The sequence below is a fragment of the Typopeltis vanoorti genome, chromosome 8 (genome assembly GCF_054136105.1).
Source record: "Typopeltis vanoorti isolate ZY-2024b chromosome 8, IOZ_Tvanoo_1.0, whole genome shotgun sequence".
Classification (NCBI taxonomy): domain Eukaryota; kingdom Metazoa; phylum Arthropoda; class Arachnida; order Uropygi; family Thelyphonidae; genus Typopeltis; species Typopeltis vanoorti.
This window is the reverse complement of record NC_143556.1, coordinates 80,239,322-80,257,327: the sequence shown is the minus strand read 5'-3', so window position 1 is coordinate 80,257,327 and position 18,006 is coordinate 80,239,322. Positions and strand designations below refer to the sequence as shown.

Sequence of the window (18,006 nt, the reverse complement as noted above, 5' to 3'; positions counted from 1 at the left end):
AAGATATGATAGATACTGTGTGAATGTTGAATAGTTGTTCCAGACATGATGTTAGGGCCTCCCTCGATGAGTCTGTCGACTCCTTGGAGTTTCCCGGAACAACAATAATAATAATAATAATAATGTTTTACTTGTTCCACAGGTTCTTCATTCACAACACAGTCGACATGAACTTCATTCAATGATTCTGCCTATTTTCATTGCCTTTGTCTTTTTATTGCTGACCTTCATACCATATCTATTACAACAGTTATTCAATTTAATCAGATAATCTTGCAGACTTGTAGCGGATTTATTTAGAAGTATAACATCATCCGCATAAAGCAAAGAGGTGACATTAACATCTCCAATTTTGATATCATGTTTAATACCACTTTCCTTCATAATGTGATCCATTTAGATAACGAATAACAGAGGGGTAATGTACATCCTTGTCTCACACCAGATTTAACATTAAACCATCTTCCTGTACTTCCTTCAATTCTAACTGCTGACTTACAACTCAAATACAGACTAAGTATTGCATGATATAATGCATCATTGACACCATATAACTGTAGCATATTGAATAGCTTCTCTCTTGGCACCTTGTCATATGCCTTTTCCAGATGAACAAAACTTAAATACAGATCTTGTTATATTCCCATGATTTCTCCACTACTTGTCGTAAAGTGAAGATCTGATCCTGACAGCCTCTTTTTGGCCTGAATCCAGCTTGTTCTTCACCAAGCTTTTCTTCCACAATTCTTCTCAATCGTTTCTCAAATATACTTGCATAGATCTTGCCAGGAACACTCAGTAGGGAAATACCCCTGTAATTCTCACATTCAGTTTTATTTCCCTTTTTATATATGGGTACTATGAGAGCTCTACTCCATTCATCAGGTAGTTGTCCCTCTGTCTAGGCATTCTGCACTATGCAGTGCTGCCACTTGCAAGACTTTTATACCACCATACTTCAGCATTTCTGGTCGAATATCATCTACTCCTGCTGCCTTTCCACATTTCATGCGTTTGATGGATTATTCTACTTCAAGTATGGATATGTATTCCTGACTGCATGCCTGGTCAGAGTTTTTTACCACTGTGCTGTCATCACTGCTTGTTTCATTTAGCAAATTTTCAAAGTAATTACTACATACTTCAAGGATATCTTTTTTTCCCGTTTTCATGCACCTTTATCATCTCTAACTCCTTTTACACTCTTTCCTCCATTCCTAAGCTTCTTCAACAACCTCCAGAATATTTTGCCACCTTCTTGATATTTATTTTCTATATTCTTGCCAAAGTCCTCCCATGACTTTTGTTTAGCTAGTTTTACATTCTTTTTTTAGAACATTTTTTGTTTAAAACAGTGTTTAGCATTCTTGCATTTGTCTCTGTATTCTCTAAGAGCACAAGCTGACTTATTTTCCAGGAACTTTTGATAGGCTTTCTTCTTTTCCTTCACTGCCTCTTTAACTTCCTGTGTCCACCATGGAGTTCTAACTTTTCTATCCTTGCAGACAACTTCACCACATGCCTCTCTAGCTGAATCAATCAGGGTTTTCTTCAAGTCTTGCCACTGAATCTCCAAGGTTCGGTTCTGTTCTCCAACTCTTTCATTTTTTTTTTCAATAATCTTTGTGTATTTTAGTCTACAGTTCACATATGAGAGCTGCTCAACTTTTATTCGCTTTAAAACTTTCTTACATGTTATTCTTTTCAATATGAAATTCAATTTTATCCTGCTCAAGACTAAATAGTGATCACATCCAATTTCAAATCCTCTGTAGACTCTAGTGTCCTGTACCAGGGAGAAAACATCACTATCAACAATAACATAGTCAATGAGACTTTTCTTATTGCTTGCCTCTTCTCTCCATGTGAATTTCTGCACATTTTTATGTTGGAACATGGTGTTAGTAATAACCAGTCCATGTCCTGAGCTCCTGAGCAGAAATCCAACAAATATTTGCCATTATTATTAGCTCTGCTCTTTTCTCCAAATTTTCCCAAAATATTTTTTGTATGTCTCACAATCATTTCCTACTCTGCTATTTAGATCCCCAACAAGGACCAACTTTTCCTTTTTCATTGTGTCAGTTGCTTTTTCTAAAGCCTGAAAAAATTCCTCCACTTCTACCTTAGTAGAACCTTCTGTGGGACCATAGGCACAAATAAGTCTCATTGTCCAGTTCCCCATTCTCATATTTGCCCACATTACTCTACTTGAGACTGACTGCCATTCAAGAAGATTGGCCTCGTATTTTGTGTTGAATACTATGGCTACTCCTTTTTCTTGTTTGTCATTGCCTGAATATAACATTTTGTATTTATTGCTCAGAAAGATCTCACCAGTTTTTGTATTTTTTGTTTCAGTCACCCCTATTATGTCGATCTGGTACTTATCTAATTCCTCAGCTAGCTCCATTTCTTTGCCATTCAGGCTTCTTATGTTGATAGTACCGATCTTTAACTCTGGTGATGTTGAGTTGGGGTGTGTTTTCAGATTTGTTCCAGTAGCTGACTTTTCGCTGTTCGCCCTGGTTCCCCGGCAAGAACAACGGGGGCCTTGTTTAACCGGGCAACGCCATAGCCGGCATAAAATTTGTCATGTTGTACCATTATTTTTTATTTTGGTTTAACCAATAAGAATACAATTTGGTTTGCTAAATCCCAAATTGCCAGCCCATCTTCATTCGTTCAGTATCCAAGTAGATACCCAACAGGGTGCACCACAAGAAGGTGAGGATTGGACATTAGGTCAGAAGCCCTGGTCAGTTCTCCACATTCCTTTAAAGGCTATGTGGAGGTTTCCTCTCAGTTATACAGCTTTGACCCTTAAGCACCCCTTACAGTGTTTCCTGTACTTTAAATCATATTTTATTATTATTTTTTTAAAAATGTAATACCATCAAGCCATTTCTTTTAAAGCAATAGCCCTTCTGACAAACTTAAATTTTGCTTTCATCTACAATGAAAAGAAAAGAAAAAAATGCTGCTGTCCATTTAATGACAAATGGTTACAACAGTATGAATAGTACTTAATAATGGTATCAAATATCTAAAATGGCATTATGAAAAATGAATTGGAATACAGAATTTAAATTCTGTCATCAAATGCTCTTGGTCATACATGAAGGATGTGAGCCATTGTCATTCATAATAATGCAAACTAACATAAAAATATAAAAAAAGAAAATGATCAAGTAAACAGAGCATTCTATGTTTTAAAATATGAAGTTCTAAAGAAGAGCCATCGTTAAAGTCAAGACATTACTGCAACGCTGGACAAATATGTACAATTCACCATCTTGCAAAAAATGTCAGAGTTGTGTTAAAGCAAGCAATATAACAAAAATTGTTCTAGCATGAAGAAAGACTTAATTATAATATAATCAGATTTTTTTTTCTCTTGATAAAAGAATTAGGATATGATGAGCATGTAGAATTTTCAACCAAAAAAAAAAAAAAAAAAAAAAGTGATGTAAAATAATCAACATCTTATTATGCCATAATAGTACAGATGATTATGCTGACTAGTTTCACCACATATACTATGTACTAGTGGCTTCTTTTGGGTTAGGGAAAAATAAATAATGAAAATAAAGGGGTAAACACGAACAATTACATAATTGAAAACAAAACATGTAGAAAACTGTTACACAAAAGTAAAAAACTGAAAACACATGAAATGTGAACGCTGGCACGGGTCAGTCATTGTTCAATGCGTGAAATAGTTTGCAGAAAAGTTAGTGTGACATGTGGAAAGATCTAATAAGCAACTTCCAAATATCACATAGAATCATTCCTTGGTTTTTGCTGAGTGTGCCTTATGAGAGGATAACCATCATATACATTCTTTGATGTTGCAGGTATAGAAGTTGTCCTCTATGTAAAAGTATGTTGAGTGTGGGAGAAGTAGAAAGCCAGTCCTTAGATGAACATTAAAGCTCGTATAATCACAACGTGTTTGGAAGCCACTCTTAATGCCACGAGATTTTAGGAGATTGGTGATTTTGAGAAAAGTATACTAATATAAGAGATGGAAACAAAATGTAACAAATGTTGGAAATTTATTGTGGAGAAGGAGTAGAGAATAGTATTCTCTTGTACCATTTTTTTTTTTTAGAATATCCATTGCTGAACAACAGTTGACGTAAAGATATTTCTTTCATTTTTTCTTCTTCTCTTGTAGAACACTCACCATTTTCTTAAGTGTATTTATAATACCTAATTTTTGTGATATATGGTGCAATGAGAAGGAATGTAGGTAGATGTTAAGAGGGAGGCCTACTTCTGCTTCTTTCGAAATTAAAGTATCGAGGAAAATGTAATTTTCCATCATTTTCGAATTCCAAAATGAATTTCATTTTATGATGGAAGAAAGCACTCGGCAACATTGTATTTCCAGATAATAAATACATCATCTATGTATCTCCACCTAAGTGAAGGCATTCAAATTTGTAGATGTGAGGAAATGTTTTCCTATGAATAAGTCAGCACATAGAGGAGGGCTTCCCATTGAAAGGACAGATAGCTGCTTGTGAATATTCCCATTCCATCTGTTGGGAGATGTCGGGAAAAAAGAAATCGATAATTAATTGCCATAACTTCATCCAAAGGAATTGGTGAACAAAGATACAATATCTAGACTAGCTAGAATATCTGATGGTAAGATGGAAATTTCTCCTAGTTTTCGTACAAAGTGTTGCAATTTTTTGATGGAGTCCATAAGGAGTTGAATTCCAGCAGTGATTAGTCATTATGGTCATATGACACAATGCCTCTGTCACTTACTGACATAATCTGAAGAAAAAAATTTAAATATAAAGTATTGATTTAAAATCCTGTTTAGCAGAAAGAAAAAAACATTTATAAAGTGCTTTGATTAGTTATCTGCTCTCTTACAGGTAGAAAATGATTTTCGACCAGAATGCCACCTTCCAGTGCAAAACATCCAAAGATGGGTAAAGAGCATGCATATATTATTATTATTATTATTAAAAGAGACCTCCAGGGAGTCAGAGACTCATCAAAGGAGGCCACATACTACACACACCAGCTATCATACTTATTCTTGAATTCATTCACACTGCTTTCACTCACAACATCCAATGGCAATCCATTCCAATCATGCACCACCCTCTGAGAGAAAAATCTAGCCCTCACAATTTTTGATAAGATAGAGTACAAAGGAGAGTGTACTCTCTCCAATATATCAGAATCACATTGGAAACAAGAGACCAGACCTGCGCACAATAGTCCAAGTGAGGTCTTATCAAGGCCTAGTCAAGAGGCAAAATAACATCCTCATCTTTACATGTGAACATTCATTTCAGCATTGCAATTATCTTTTGAGTTGTATTTGCAATCTTTGCCACATGGCCCCTAAAGTTCAACTTCCTATCTGCTAACACTCCAAGATCCCTAGCCTCATCAGTTTCTTCTAGCCTAATCACACCAATATAATACAACATTGGATATCTAATCATGCCGAAGTGAATGACTTTACATTTACTGACATTGAGCTGACACCCATTTTCCCATGCCCGCAATTCCTGCCTATTCAAATCATTCTGCAAAGATATCAGCAGCATTCCTTATTACCCTACCTATCTTGCATCATCAGCAAATAACTGTATGTCACTTGTCAAATCCTTCCCAATATCATTAATGTACAGATTGAATAACGGTGGACCAAGCACCGATCCTTGTGGTACATCACTTGTTACCTTAAACCTTGCAGACTCAGATCCTCCGTACAAAACCTTTTGATATCTGTCAGTCAGCCATCCTCTTATCCATGCTAATATTGTATAATATAACCCAAACCCATTTTCTCCAATTTAGGCAGCAGTTTGCCATGCTGTATTTTGTCAAAAGCTTTAGCAAAATCCAAAAGTATCATTTCCTGTATCCATTTCCCTTGTCTAGTTCATTGGTAACATTGTTATAGAATGTGAGCAAGTTGCTAAAACATGACCTTCCCTTAGTAAACCCATGTTGTTCATGACAAAGTAGAGATTCACTGTCAACCCATTTCTGAATGCAGGCCCTAACCAATTTTTCCAAAATCTTCACCACTACTCCTGAGATACTAATTGGTCGATAGTTGGAAACATCGGTCTTTGCACCACCCTTGTGCAATGGAATTACCATACATTCTTTCCATTCCTGCAGAATCTTTCCTGTTCTGAGACTCATATTAAACATCCTGGTCAAAGGAATGGCTAGTTCAGCTGAACACTCTTTTAGCAGGTGCTGATATTCCATCAGTCCCTATTGCTGAATTCTTATTCAGTTTGTACTACAGCTCTAATACCTCGGGCCTCACACACCTGCATTTCTTCATCTAGTGAAGAGGTAACAGTGAGCTCAATGTTGCATTCACCATGTTGATAACTTTTAATGAAATGGGCACTCGTTAACTGAATAACCTCTTCTGCTTCTGTAACCCTCAAGCCACTTGGATTTAGAAGAGTTATTCTTTCATATTCATTCTTTCTTTTACTTGCAGCACATCGATAGAATTCTTGTGGGTTGTCTTTAGCATGCAGAGCCAGTTTCTTTTCATAATCAGACTTTGCTTTCCGTACAACAGTTGTGACTATTCTAGCCTGCTGCTTATAATGTTCATAACGGACATCATCCTTATGCAAATGGTATTCTGTCCACATCGTCCTTTTCTTATGAATCTCTCACTTAATAAGATTACACATCCATTTGACTCCTACTCCATTTATTCTTCGAACTCTCAGGACACATTCTGATATTGCATCATTTATGTATTGTTTAAATGCTTTCCATGCACTGTCAATATTCTTTCCATCCAGCAAATGATCCCATTCCACTGAACTCAGTGTACTCTTCAGTTGGTCATAATTTCCTGCTTTGTAGTTCAGCATGTAACCTTTTCTGAATGGAACATTCATAAAATTAGTCACTTCCCAAGTGAGTATCACATGATCACTGTCACCAACTGGAGGCAGAATAGTTACGTCTTTAACTGAAACGCCCTCTAACACTATAATCAAATATAACACTGACCCAGAGTTCCTTCTGTCACATGCTACTTGAGGAAGTTGTCCTGCAACGGCTCAATATATGCATTTTCATTCTTCTCATGAGATTCTACTGCTACCCAATCAATATTTGAATAATTAAAGTCTCCCATTATAATTACTCTCTTCGCACTCATCTTTTCTATTTGGTGATGCATTTCTTATTATAATGTCTCTTAGCCATATATGCTAAGAGACATTACAGACTATGGAAAAAAGGTTATAAAAGATTATCATCTTGATTGAATTAGGCCAATGGATTAAATGTCTCTTAGCCATATATGGCTAAGACACATTACAGACTATGGAAAAGGGGTTATAAAAGATTATCATCTTGATTGAATTAGGCCAATGGACTAAATACATTAAAAGAAAATGAGAAAAACTATAACCAAGTTTACTGCTCTGCTCAGCATAAAAGCATTTAATTCTGAATAATTCCCAGTGGATTAAACATGTTTACAGCAAGATTCCAAGGAATAGTGGAAAGATATAAGAATTAATAAAGTCATTTACAAGGTGGATGTAATTTGTTTTTAGAACAACAGAACTCAGGATCTCTAAATCTGCGAAGTTCAAAAATATAATTACAATTAACTGTCTCAATATTGAATCAAAAATTAAGCTCTTTCTATATTTAATTAAGGACAGACAATTTTCTAGTATATCTTCAAATATAAGATTTCATTCCAAAACCTTCTGTTTTAAAAGAGCTAATATTCCAGTTCAGTTAAGCTAATATTGTACACTTTAAATTATTCTGTAATCACTTTTCTTGCAGTAATATAAGTAATTCTTTCTAATAAAATTAGCACTGCAAACTTTAGTGCTTATCTGTAGAAACCCTGTGTTGTGTAGAAAGAAAGCTTAGGCAATGGCAGGCATTCATCTGTAATTTTTGTAGTTTAATCCACAACACACACACACACACACACACACACACACACACACACACACACACACACACACACACACACACACACACACACACACACACACACAGGGTATTTATTTAGCTGTTAATATTTCACTAGTTCGCATACTGGAGTATGCTGTGCATCAGAGCAGCACAGCCTGCCGCAGTATACAAACAGTTGTCAGTGGGATAGTTTAAAACTGTAATGTAGTAGTCCTAATTTGGTACCATCTATTGTTGGATATAAAGAAGCTTGCAAGTATTAAATTAATTGTAAAAAGACCATCTTCCAGATTTTTGGTAAATTAATATAGCCACACTTGTCGAGGTGTGGAGAATCATTCATAGCTGCTTCTGAGTGCAAAAGCAGTCTTTTTGGCTTGTAATGTAGCATTTCAGTCACCCCCCCCCCTCCTGCCCTATCTAATCCTATGTATTGCTGGCAAATGTACTGCTCAGGTTCTCTGAGGCAGATGTCAAAAGATCTTCCTATCTGTCAATAATAGGTCAGTTCACAAGTACAAGGCAATTCATACACTCCTGAATGTTACAGGGGTGAATGAAATGAGGGTTACCAGTTTGAAATAAGGTTTGAATGTGACATGAAGCTTATTTATTAAGCACTCTAGATGTATTTTCAAACATGCCCTGAATGTACATGACAATAACAGTTTTCTTGTGGGGGGACTGGAGGTATTTGGAATTTTATCCCCTTTTTTGAGGTGGGGTATTAGTCATTACCTAAAAAAATAAGTGAAATAAGTGAGTTGGATAGTCCTGGCTCTATGCATTAGTGTTTTTAGGATGCTGTACTGTTGGGCTGGATGATAGTGTGATTGTTTGAGTAATTATCTTCTAGTAGTTGCCTTTCTATAAATAGAAAAAGATAAACCATTTGAAAGGTATGTGACTAGCTAGAAAAAAAAAAAAAGGAAAAATGCTAAAAATGTAACGTGGCCAAATACCAAATATTATCTACATAGGCAAGCCAAATTAATTGTTTAAGTGTGGCTGTGTTAAGTTCTCTTAACACAGCCACACTTAAGTGAGTTGTTTGCCTATTTTTCTTTCTATGTGAAATAACTGGCATGCACTTTAAATATGAATATATTTATGAGTGGTTTCATCAAATCAAGGGTCTTGATTTGATTTATGGTAAGTCAGGACTGGTAGATGCTTTAGACAACACAGAAATCAGCAGTTATGAAACATTCCCTAAACTCAAGTATGTCTGTATTAATTTACCAAAATCTGGAAAGTAATCATTTTAAAATCAAATTATGCCTTTGGTTCTTGGTATTGTCCATTACAATTTAACCCCCCCCCACTAATAACTGATTGCTACTGTTTGCATACTGTGAAAAACTGTACTCTGAATATGCATAGTATAGTAGCAAAATAAATAAATATTTTCTTTTTGTCTTGTAAATTAAACTACAAAAGTTACAGAAGCTCTTTCCTTTTACACTTAAGCTTATAGCAAAGCCCAATCTATAACAAAATTGTTTCTCTTTGGATAAATAATTTTTGATTGTAGTACTGCATATATCACGAGCACTTCTGGTTTATGTGAACTGGCTCACTAATTTGGTTAACCACTAATCGCGCATTGGCAGAAGCTTAATTATCGTAAGGTAATTAAGCTTCTGCCAATGATATTCTATTTCGTAAGTAATGCCTTACGAAATAGAATATCACTGATGCTGCTAGCATTATCCAGTGTTTTAAACTAGTGATAGTATGACTGAAATTGGTTGAATTTGATGCAGGGTCTCCCCCCCCCCCCCCCAAACACGTGCACACACACCAAAAATCAGGCTAATCAAGTCAATAATTAGTATTGATAGTCAATATCAATACTAATGATACTCTAGTATACTGCATGCACTGTAATAGTAGTTTCTTTGCGTGTATGTGCCCTCCAGATTGATAACATTAATATAATGTGGAAATCTAAATTTACAGTTTTATGTAATTAGCTGCATTTTTAAAGTGAAATCTTACCTATATCCCTCTCTTGCATCTTCTATTGAAAGCCTCTTGAACTCCTCATACATTTTTCTATTAAAATGTTGTCTTAAGAAAAACGACCAAAACCGGAAAAGGGTATTCATTTCTTGGGACTGCCCCACTCCCAATCGCTTTCTCTCTAAAAGAAAAAATATACCTTGACTAAATTTTAATGCCTACTAATATTTAATATATATTGAAAACAATAACTTTACTTAGGTTTTTTAGCTCTAGTCTGCTGAACAGGCAGACTAGAGTTAAAAAACCTTAAAGACCCTGCCACCTTCTTATGAGACTATGCTTGGCAGGTCTCATAAGAAGGTGGCAGGGTTTTTTCATCTTGCAAAACAGGCAAACTGGCCAGAACAACACATGAAATTAACAGACATAATATAAAGGCCTCATAGCCTTAGCTCTATATTCCAAAACAATCATTCAATCTCTATGTTCATGTCATTTCCACTGAGCTGTATTCCTTAGTCCTTATCTCGTTGTTATATTACTACAGCAGTTTGCAGTGATACAGCAGTCTGCAGTAAGAACAAAGAAATATGTGGAAACAAACCAAAAGTTTTATTCAAACCCAGAAAAAGAGTAATTTAAAATAAGTGAAGGTGAGGATAATACATGTCAAACGCAAGTTAAGACTGTTGAAAGTTCAAGATGATGATAATAACATGAAGTATTTTTTTAATAATGTCTATAATGCACAAACTATACCCACAACAATTACAAATAATTGTAGCTAAAATATCAGAAGTGACAATTATTAGTCAAGATAATCAGGTTCCTGTAACTACATGTTTAAATTCAAAATCCAACCTATTACGCTTCAAGACAAGGGTTTTGTCTGAATGGATATTATTTGTAATAACTTTACTTAGTCAGGTTTTTTTAACTCTAGTCTGCTGAACAGGTTGTTCTCTATGCTTGGCAGGTCTCATAAGAAGGTGGCAAAGTTTTTCATCTTGCAAAGCAAACTGACCAGAAGAACGCATGAAATTAACAGACATAATATACAGCCACACAGCCAAAGAGACAACTGTCTTTCCTTCTTAAATCTCATTCTAAGCCAACTAGATGGTAGCATTCAATTACCAGTGTATAGAAAGGGAACCAACACAGAAATACTTTCCTGCTGAACCCAGCATAATCTTTATCAAAAAGTTCATCATCATCATCATCATCAAATTCCTGCCATGTACCCTCAAGGGGTGTACAGGATATGACAGTACTACATGAAAAAATTACATCATTACTAACTTCCTATCTACAATTTTCCTCCAAATCAGTCTGTTACTTGTCAAGACTCCAACATTATCAGATCTTATATTTCTATCGTCTAAGGCACTTTGTACCGTATCAATCCACCTATATCTTGGTCTTCCTCTGGGTCGTTTTCCTGCCAACCTGGCAGAGAACACTTGTTTTGCTAATCTTTCCTCTCCCATTCTATTTAAGTGACCATACCATCTGAGATTAGCTCTGCTAACGCATTCCTGGATGCTGACAATGTCAAGTTCTTTCCTAATATCCTCATTTTTAATATGATATTGCCATTGATGCCATCTGTTCACGCCTCTAATCTTTCTCAGGACTCTCATATCTGCAGTCTCTAGTCTTTGGTCAAGTGTTTTACTTCTGACCCAGCTCTCAGATCGATAAGTTAAAATTGGTTTGAACACAGTCTTGTATACAGCTAATTTAGTGTTCCGACTAATTTCTTTCTTATTCCATATGAATTTATTCAATTGACTTCCCACCATACCAGCTTTGCTGATTCTGTTCTCTATTTCTATATTTAGTTTACCATCTTCAGTAAAAATTGTGCCTAAGTAGCTGAAATGTTTTACTTGTTCCACAGGTTCTCCATTCACAACACAGTTGACATTTTCAATGATTCTGCCTATTTTCATTGTCTTTGTCTTTTTATTGCTGACCTTCATACCATATCTATTACAACAGCTATTCAATTTAGTCAGAGAATCTTGCAGACTTGTAGCGGATTTATTTAGAAGTATAACATCATCCGCATAAAGCAAAGTGCTGACATTAACATCTCCAATTTTGATATCAGGTTTAACACCACATTCCTTCATAATGTGATCCATATAGATAATGAATAACAGAGGGGATAATGTACATCCTTGTCTCACACCAGATTTAACATTAAACCATCTTCCTGTACTTCCTTCAATTCTAACTGCTGACTCACAACTCAAATAAAGACTAAGTATTGCTTGATATAATGCCCCATTGACACCATATAACTGCAACGTATTGAATAGCTTCTCTCTTGGCACCTTGTCATATGCCTTTTCCAAATCGACAAAACTTAAATACAGATCTTTGTTATATTCCCATGCTTTCTCGACTATTTGTCGTAAAGTGAAGATCTGATCCTGACAGCCTCTATTTGGCCTGAATCCAGCTTGTTCTTCACCAAGCTTCATAATGTGATCCATATAGATAATGAATAACAGAGGGGATAATGTACATCCTTGTCTCACACCAGATTTAACATTAAACCATCTTCCTGTACTTCCTTCAATTCTAACTGCTGACTCACAACTCAAATAAAGACTAAGTATTGCTTGATATAATGCCCCATTGACACCATATAACTGCAACGTATTGAATAGCTTCTCTCTTGGCACCTTGTCATATGCCTTTTCCAAATCGACAAAACTTAAATACAGATCTTTGTTATATTCCCATGCTTTCTCGACTATTTGTCGTAAAGTGAAGATCTGATCCTGACAGCCTCTATTTGGCCTGAATCCAGCTTGTTCTTCACCAAGCTTTTCTTCCACAATTCTTCTCAACCGTTTCTCAAGTATACTTGCATAGATCTTGCCAGGAACACTCAGTAGGGAAATACCTCTGTAATTCTCACATTCAGTTTTATTTCCCTTTTTATATATGGGTACTATGAGAGCTCTACTCCAATCATCGGGAATTCGTCCCTCTGTCCAGGCTTTCTGAACTATGCAGTGCAGCCACTGTAAGACTCTTATACCACCATACTTCAGCATTTCTGGTCGAATATCATCTACTCCTGCTGCCTTTCCACATTTCAAGCCTTTGATGGCTTTTTCTACTTCAAGTATGGATATGTATTCCTGACTGCATGCCTGGTCAGTGTTTTTTATCACTGTGCTGTCATCACTGCTTGTTTCATTTAGCAGTTTTTCAAAGTAATTACTCCATACTTCAAGGATATCTTTTTCTCCTGTTTTCATTTCACCTTTATCATCTCTAATTCCTTTTACAGCACTCTTTCCTCCATTCCTAAGCTTCTTCAACAACCTCCAGAATATTTTGCCACCTTCTTGATATTTATTTTCTATATTCTTGCCAAAGTCCTCCCATGACTTTTGTTTAGCTAGTTTTACACACTGTTTAGCTTTCTTACATTTGTCTCTGTATTCTGTAAGAGTAAAAGCTGACTTATTTGCCAGGAACTTTTGATATGCTTTCTTCTTTTCCTTCACTGCCTCTTTAACTTCCTGTGTCCACCAGGGAGTTCTGATTTTTTTATCTTTGCACACAACCTCACCACATGCCTCTCTGGCAGAATCAATCAATGTTTCCTTCAGAGTTTGCCACTGAATCTCCAAGGTTTGATTCCTGTTCTCAAACTCTTTCATTTTCTTTTCAATAATATTTCTGTATTTTAGTCTACAGTTTACATCTGAGAGCTGCTCAACTTTTATTCGCTTTAAAACGTTGTTAAAAAGCGTTGTTAAAACGTTGTTAAACCCTTTAAAAAGTTGTACTATCAAAATACAGATCCACTGGGTTCACACCTTATGTGTTACAGGCAGCCATTTAGAATAAAAACTTAAACTCGTTAAATCAACTTTTCTCTCTGAAAAGTATAAACTGTCAATTTTTTGAAAACACAATAAATAACTATGCCTTGAATTCCTAAATCCTGTTCTGTACATTCAAGATTTATCATAAAAACTAGCCAGCCTCTTACATGTTATAATCTACAAGTTGCCTTTCAACCAATTCATAAGCTAGCTCCAACTTACATTCTCCTAAAGATCAATTTTATCAAATATATCTCATGCCAAGTTCCTTATTTAATCTATCATGCATGTCAAACAGGGAATTCACACAGCTGTCAACTTAGAAGAGCATCAAGATTATATATAATACACTAAAAGTCAGACTACTCTGGTCATGCCAAGCATGCAATTTTTTCCAGCAACAGAGTTTGGCTTTAGTTGTAATTACACTCTGAAACAAAGCTATGAGGAAAACATGTCTGTTAATTACATACACTCTGTAGTTGTCTGGACAGCCTATTTGGCAGAATGAAACACTCAAGTTTCCAGGAAGGGGGGGGGGGGAATCCTGCAAGTCTTTATAAGACAGGACTTTTGAATTACAGTGAGTTAGCCCCTGTTTCCTACATTCTTGACAGGATCAATTCCAGGTCTTAAAAGAGCAACTGTTACAATATCTTGAATACAATACATAGGCACATTCAATTATAAGAATTCACCAGAGCAAAACTAAATTCCTTTATAAAAGATTTTCCACAAGACCATTCAAAGAATGCTGTGAAGTTATGTTATACAATATAAACAGGAACATATGCCTTGAGCATTCCTGGATCTGGGACATAGTCTTGGTATCTACCCCCCAACACACACACATACGAAGTTTTTTTTTTTTTTTTTTTTTAATTTTAAATACACAATTACTCTTTCAATTTCTCGATATTGAATTCTAAGAGTTCTGAGCAAGCTCCTCTCCTACACTACACCACTGTTAAAATTTTAATTTTTACAAATGTTCTATTTTGTTTGCTTACACCATACTGTACTAAAGTTAGCTGAAAACCTTAACTGTAAATTTTGCCAAAAATTAATTACATAAGTATAACCAGTTAAGTCATCATCGCCAAATTCCTGATACGCATCCTAAGAGGATGTACAGGATACTATGATAGTGCAACATGAAAACTTATATTATTGCTAACTTCCTACTGAAAATCATTCTCTAAATCAGTCTATCATGACTAATATTGTCATATATTATGATCTTCTAATGCACCTCTAACTGCATCAATCCACTTAGATCTTGGTCATCCTCTGGATCTTTTCCTGTTTGGCACCAAACACTTGCTTTGCTAACCTTCCCTATGTCATTCTGTTTAAGTGACCATAATACTTGAGATTAGCTCTACTCGCATGTCAATGAATGGTAACGATGTTAAGTTCCTTCCTAATATCTTCATTTTTAATATGATTCTTCCACTGGTGCAATCTGTCCATCCCAAATTTTTCTCAGAACTGTTGTATCTGTGATCTCCAATCTTTGATCAACTCTTATTTCTAACTAGTTCTCAGATCCATAAGTTAAAACTACTTTGAGCACTGTCTTGTATAGAACTACTTTATAGTGCTTTAATTAATTTCTCTCTTATTTCATATAAATTTATTCATTTGACTCTCTACTATACTAGATTTGCAAATTATCCATTTAATTTGTAATCTTCACTGTGCCTAAATGGCTTAAATCTTTTCTTCTATAGGTTCCAACAACAACATTACTGACCTAAAGGGTGAAGCAGATGCTTATCATATTCCCCACTATCTGATGAGGAGAACTGTGAGTGGAAAAGATTTGTGAGCCTGTTGCTCGCCCTGAGTGGGCCTGAGGATTAGTCACTGGAGTTGTAGTTTAAAATAGCTTTTGGTCTTTTATACTTGAAGTAATCTGTTGCGTCGTAATTTGCCGCTAGTTGAATTAGTTTGTTAGGGTGCACAGATGCTTTTGAGAAGAACTTAGTTGCTATAGTCTGCATGAAGGTGTAAATATGGGGGAATTTGTGTCCCGGTGAAGTTGCACAGTATGTACGAACCACGGTGCGTTGAGGATCATTCTGAAACATTTATTTTGCACACATTATAGTTTGAGGATATTGGTATTAGCAGTATGGCTCCAAGCCGGAGAAGCATAAGTGAGTAAAGGACGAAGCATCAATTTATATATAAGTAATTTGATTCTGGTGCTCAATTTGCTGTTGATTAGGGGATAGAGCTGGGCAATGATTTTTGATGTCTTTAGACAGAAAGTCTTGATATGGGAGCTGAAAGTCAATTTTCTGTCCAGCAGTATGCCTAGATATTTGATCTCAGTTAGCCATGGGATTTTTGTGTTAAATAGGAGGATGTCTCCAGTAGGAAGCATTGATCTCCTGGCGAATAACACGGCTGAGCTCTTCTGAGGATTTACTTGGAGTCGCCATTTGGCAAAATATTGTTCAATTAGCAGTAGATTTTCCTGCAGTTTCTTGATTGCTAGGTGGTTTTAAAGATCTGGCTAATATCGCTGCATCATCCGTGTATAGGGCTTTGATAGATGACAGTGGGTTGTGCAGGATATCACACATATATATGGAAAAAAGAGTCGGTGCCAGTAAGGATCCTTGTGGGACTCCAGCTAAGATGCGTTTTTGTGTTGAGAGTGTGCCATTTAACTTAACTTGCATCTGCCTATCGTAGAGGTATGACCTGATCAGATGAACCACTCCCAATTGTGTTCCAGATAATATCATTTTGTATAGCAAACCATAATGCCAAACCTTATCGAATGCACTGGCTATGTCCAGGAAAAAACAGCCCCAGTGCATTGATGCCAGTTAAATCCCGTGGGGACATGTTCTACTAATCTGTATATCTGTTTTGTGGTGCTGTGATATTGACAGAACCCAAACTGCTCCTAGAAAGAATGTTTAACTTGCGTACTGATTCTTGGAGTCTGGTGAGAATAACTTTCTCGGCAATTTTGCCCAGATGGATCTTTTCCAGACTTATGGATTGGGATTATATCCACCAGCTTCCAGTGGGAAGGGAAATATTTGTAGCGTAGGATGGAGTTTATTATGTTAGTCAGATATACAATAGCTGTGCGAGGTAGTAGTTTTATCACCCTGTTGGTGATCCCGTCAGTCCAGGAGTTCTTGATTATGTCATATATTTCTGTAGCTGATGTGGGTGCAACTTGACTAAAGCATGTCAAAGAAGATTTGAGCGAAGATCTAACAGGTCGATGGATCTTATATATGTGATTGAAGTCGAGGTGGTCATATGAGGATTTGCATTGCTTTTCTAGATTTTTTGCTATTGCCTCAGCTTTGTCTGCATCAGTATGAATGGGGCCAAGATCTGCTTGAAAGGGGGGGGGGGGGGGAAAGAGGTTTGTTTTTGTTCTTGATCTTTCTGATTAGATTCCATATGGAGTGGTTATCAGGAGAGAGAGAGAGAAGTCAATTTTTCTTCCCAAAGTTAACTTCTATGCTCTGTGAGGCATCTCTTACTACAGAGTTGAATCTATTTAAGATACGTTTATCTTGAGGTGCTCAAGTGTTGTGATATCTCCTTCTTGCTTTGTTTTTCTCTCTGATCAGGTTCATGATATCTTCTGGCAAGTTTTAGGTCTGCGGGTAGTTGTGGAAGTAGTAACTGCTGCAAAGGCTGTGTTAATTTGTTTAGTTAGATCCTTTACAGCTGTTTCAATTTCATCTATGGATTTAATTAACGGCACAGGACCAATATATTTTGTGGGAGTACCTTGGATAGCTTATCCCAAGGTATGAATGAGTGAAGGGGGGGGGGGGGGGGGAGATTGTCTTGGTTTCCCAGCTTTAATGGGATTGTGATTGGATGATAGATCGTTGAGTGTCACTATACTGTACTGGGGTCTTACATTCTATAGAATAATTATGTCCAAGATTGTTGTGATGGGTAGGCTCAGACAGGATATTTAGCATTAAAGTAGCCGGCCATGATAACAGGTTCCCTTTTGTCCAATATAGCATTCAGATCTGAAAGCAGTAGTGTTTTTTGCGGAGGATTATATGCTGTGAAGATTTTTAGATTACCCGCCGAACACGTGGGAATCTCAATGCATGTAATCTCAAGATTAATGGTGGATGGAATATTTATAGAGTGAAGATTGATGTAATTCTTTATGAAAATAGCAGCACCACCGCTTCTGCAGGATAATCTGTTC

The 18,006-nt window shown here is 36.2% G+C and overlaps 1 protein-coding gene across 1 annotated transcript in view; it reads right to left on the bottom strand.

The window, feature by feature from the left end:
• The window catches only part of larp (La related protein), a 321,561-nt gene that overhangs the window by 43,996 nt on the left and 259,559 nt on the right, over positions 1 to 18,006 (bottom strand). Inside the window, exon 17 of the mRNA XM_090396411.1 lies at positions 9,967 to 10,111. Coding sequence (XP_090252537.1) covers positions 9,967 to 10,111 — 145 coding nt within the window. The remainder of the gene's footprint in view (positions 1 to 9,966; positions 10,112 to 18,006) is intronic.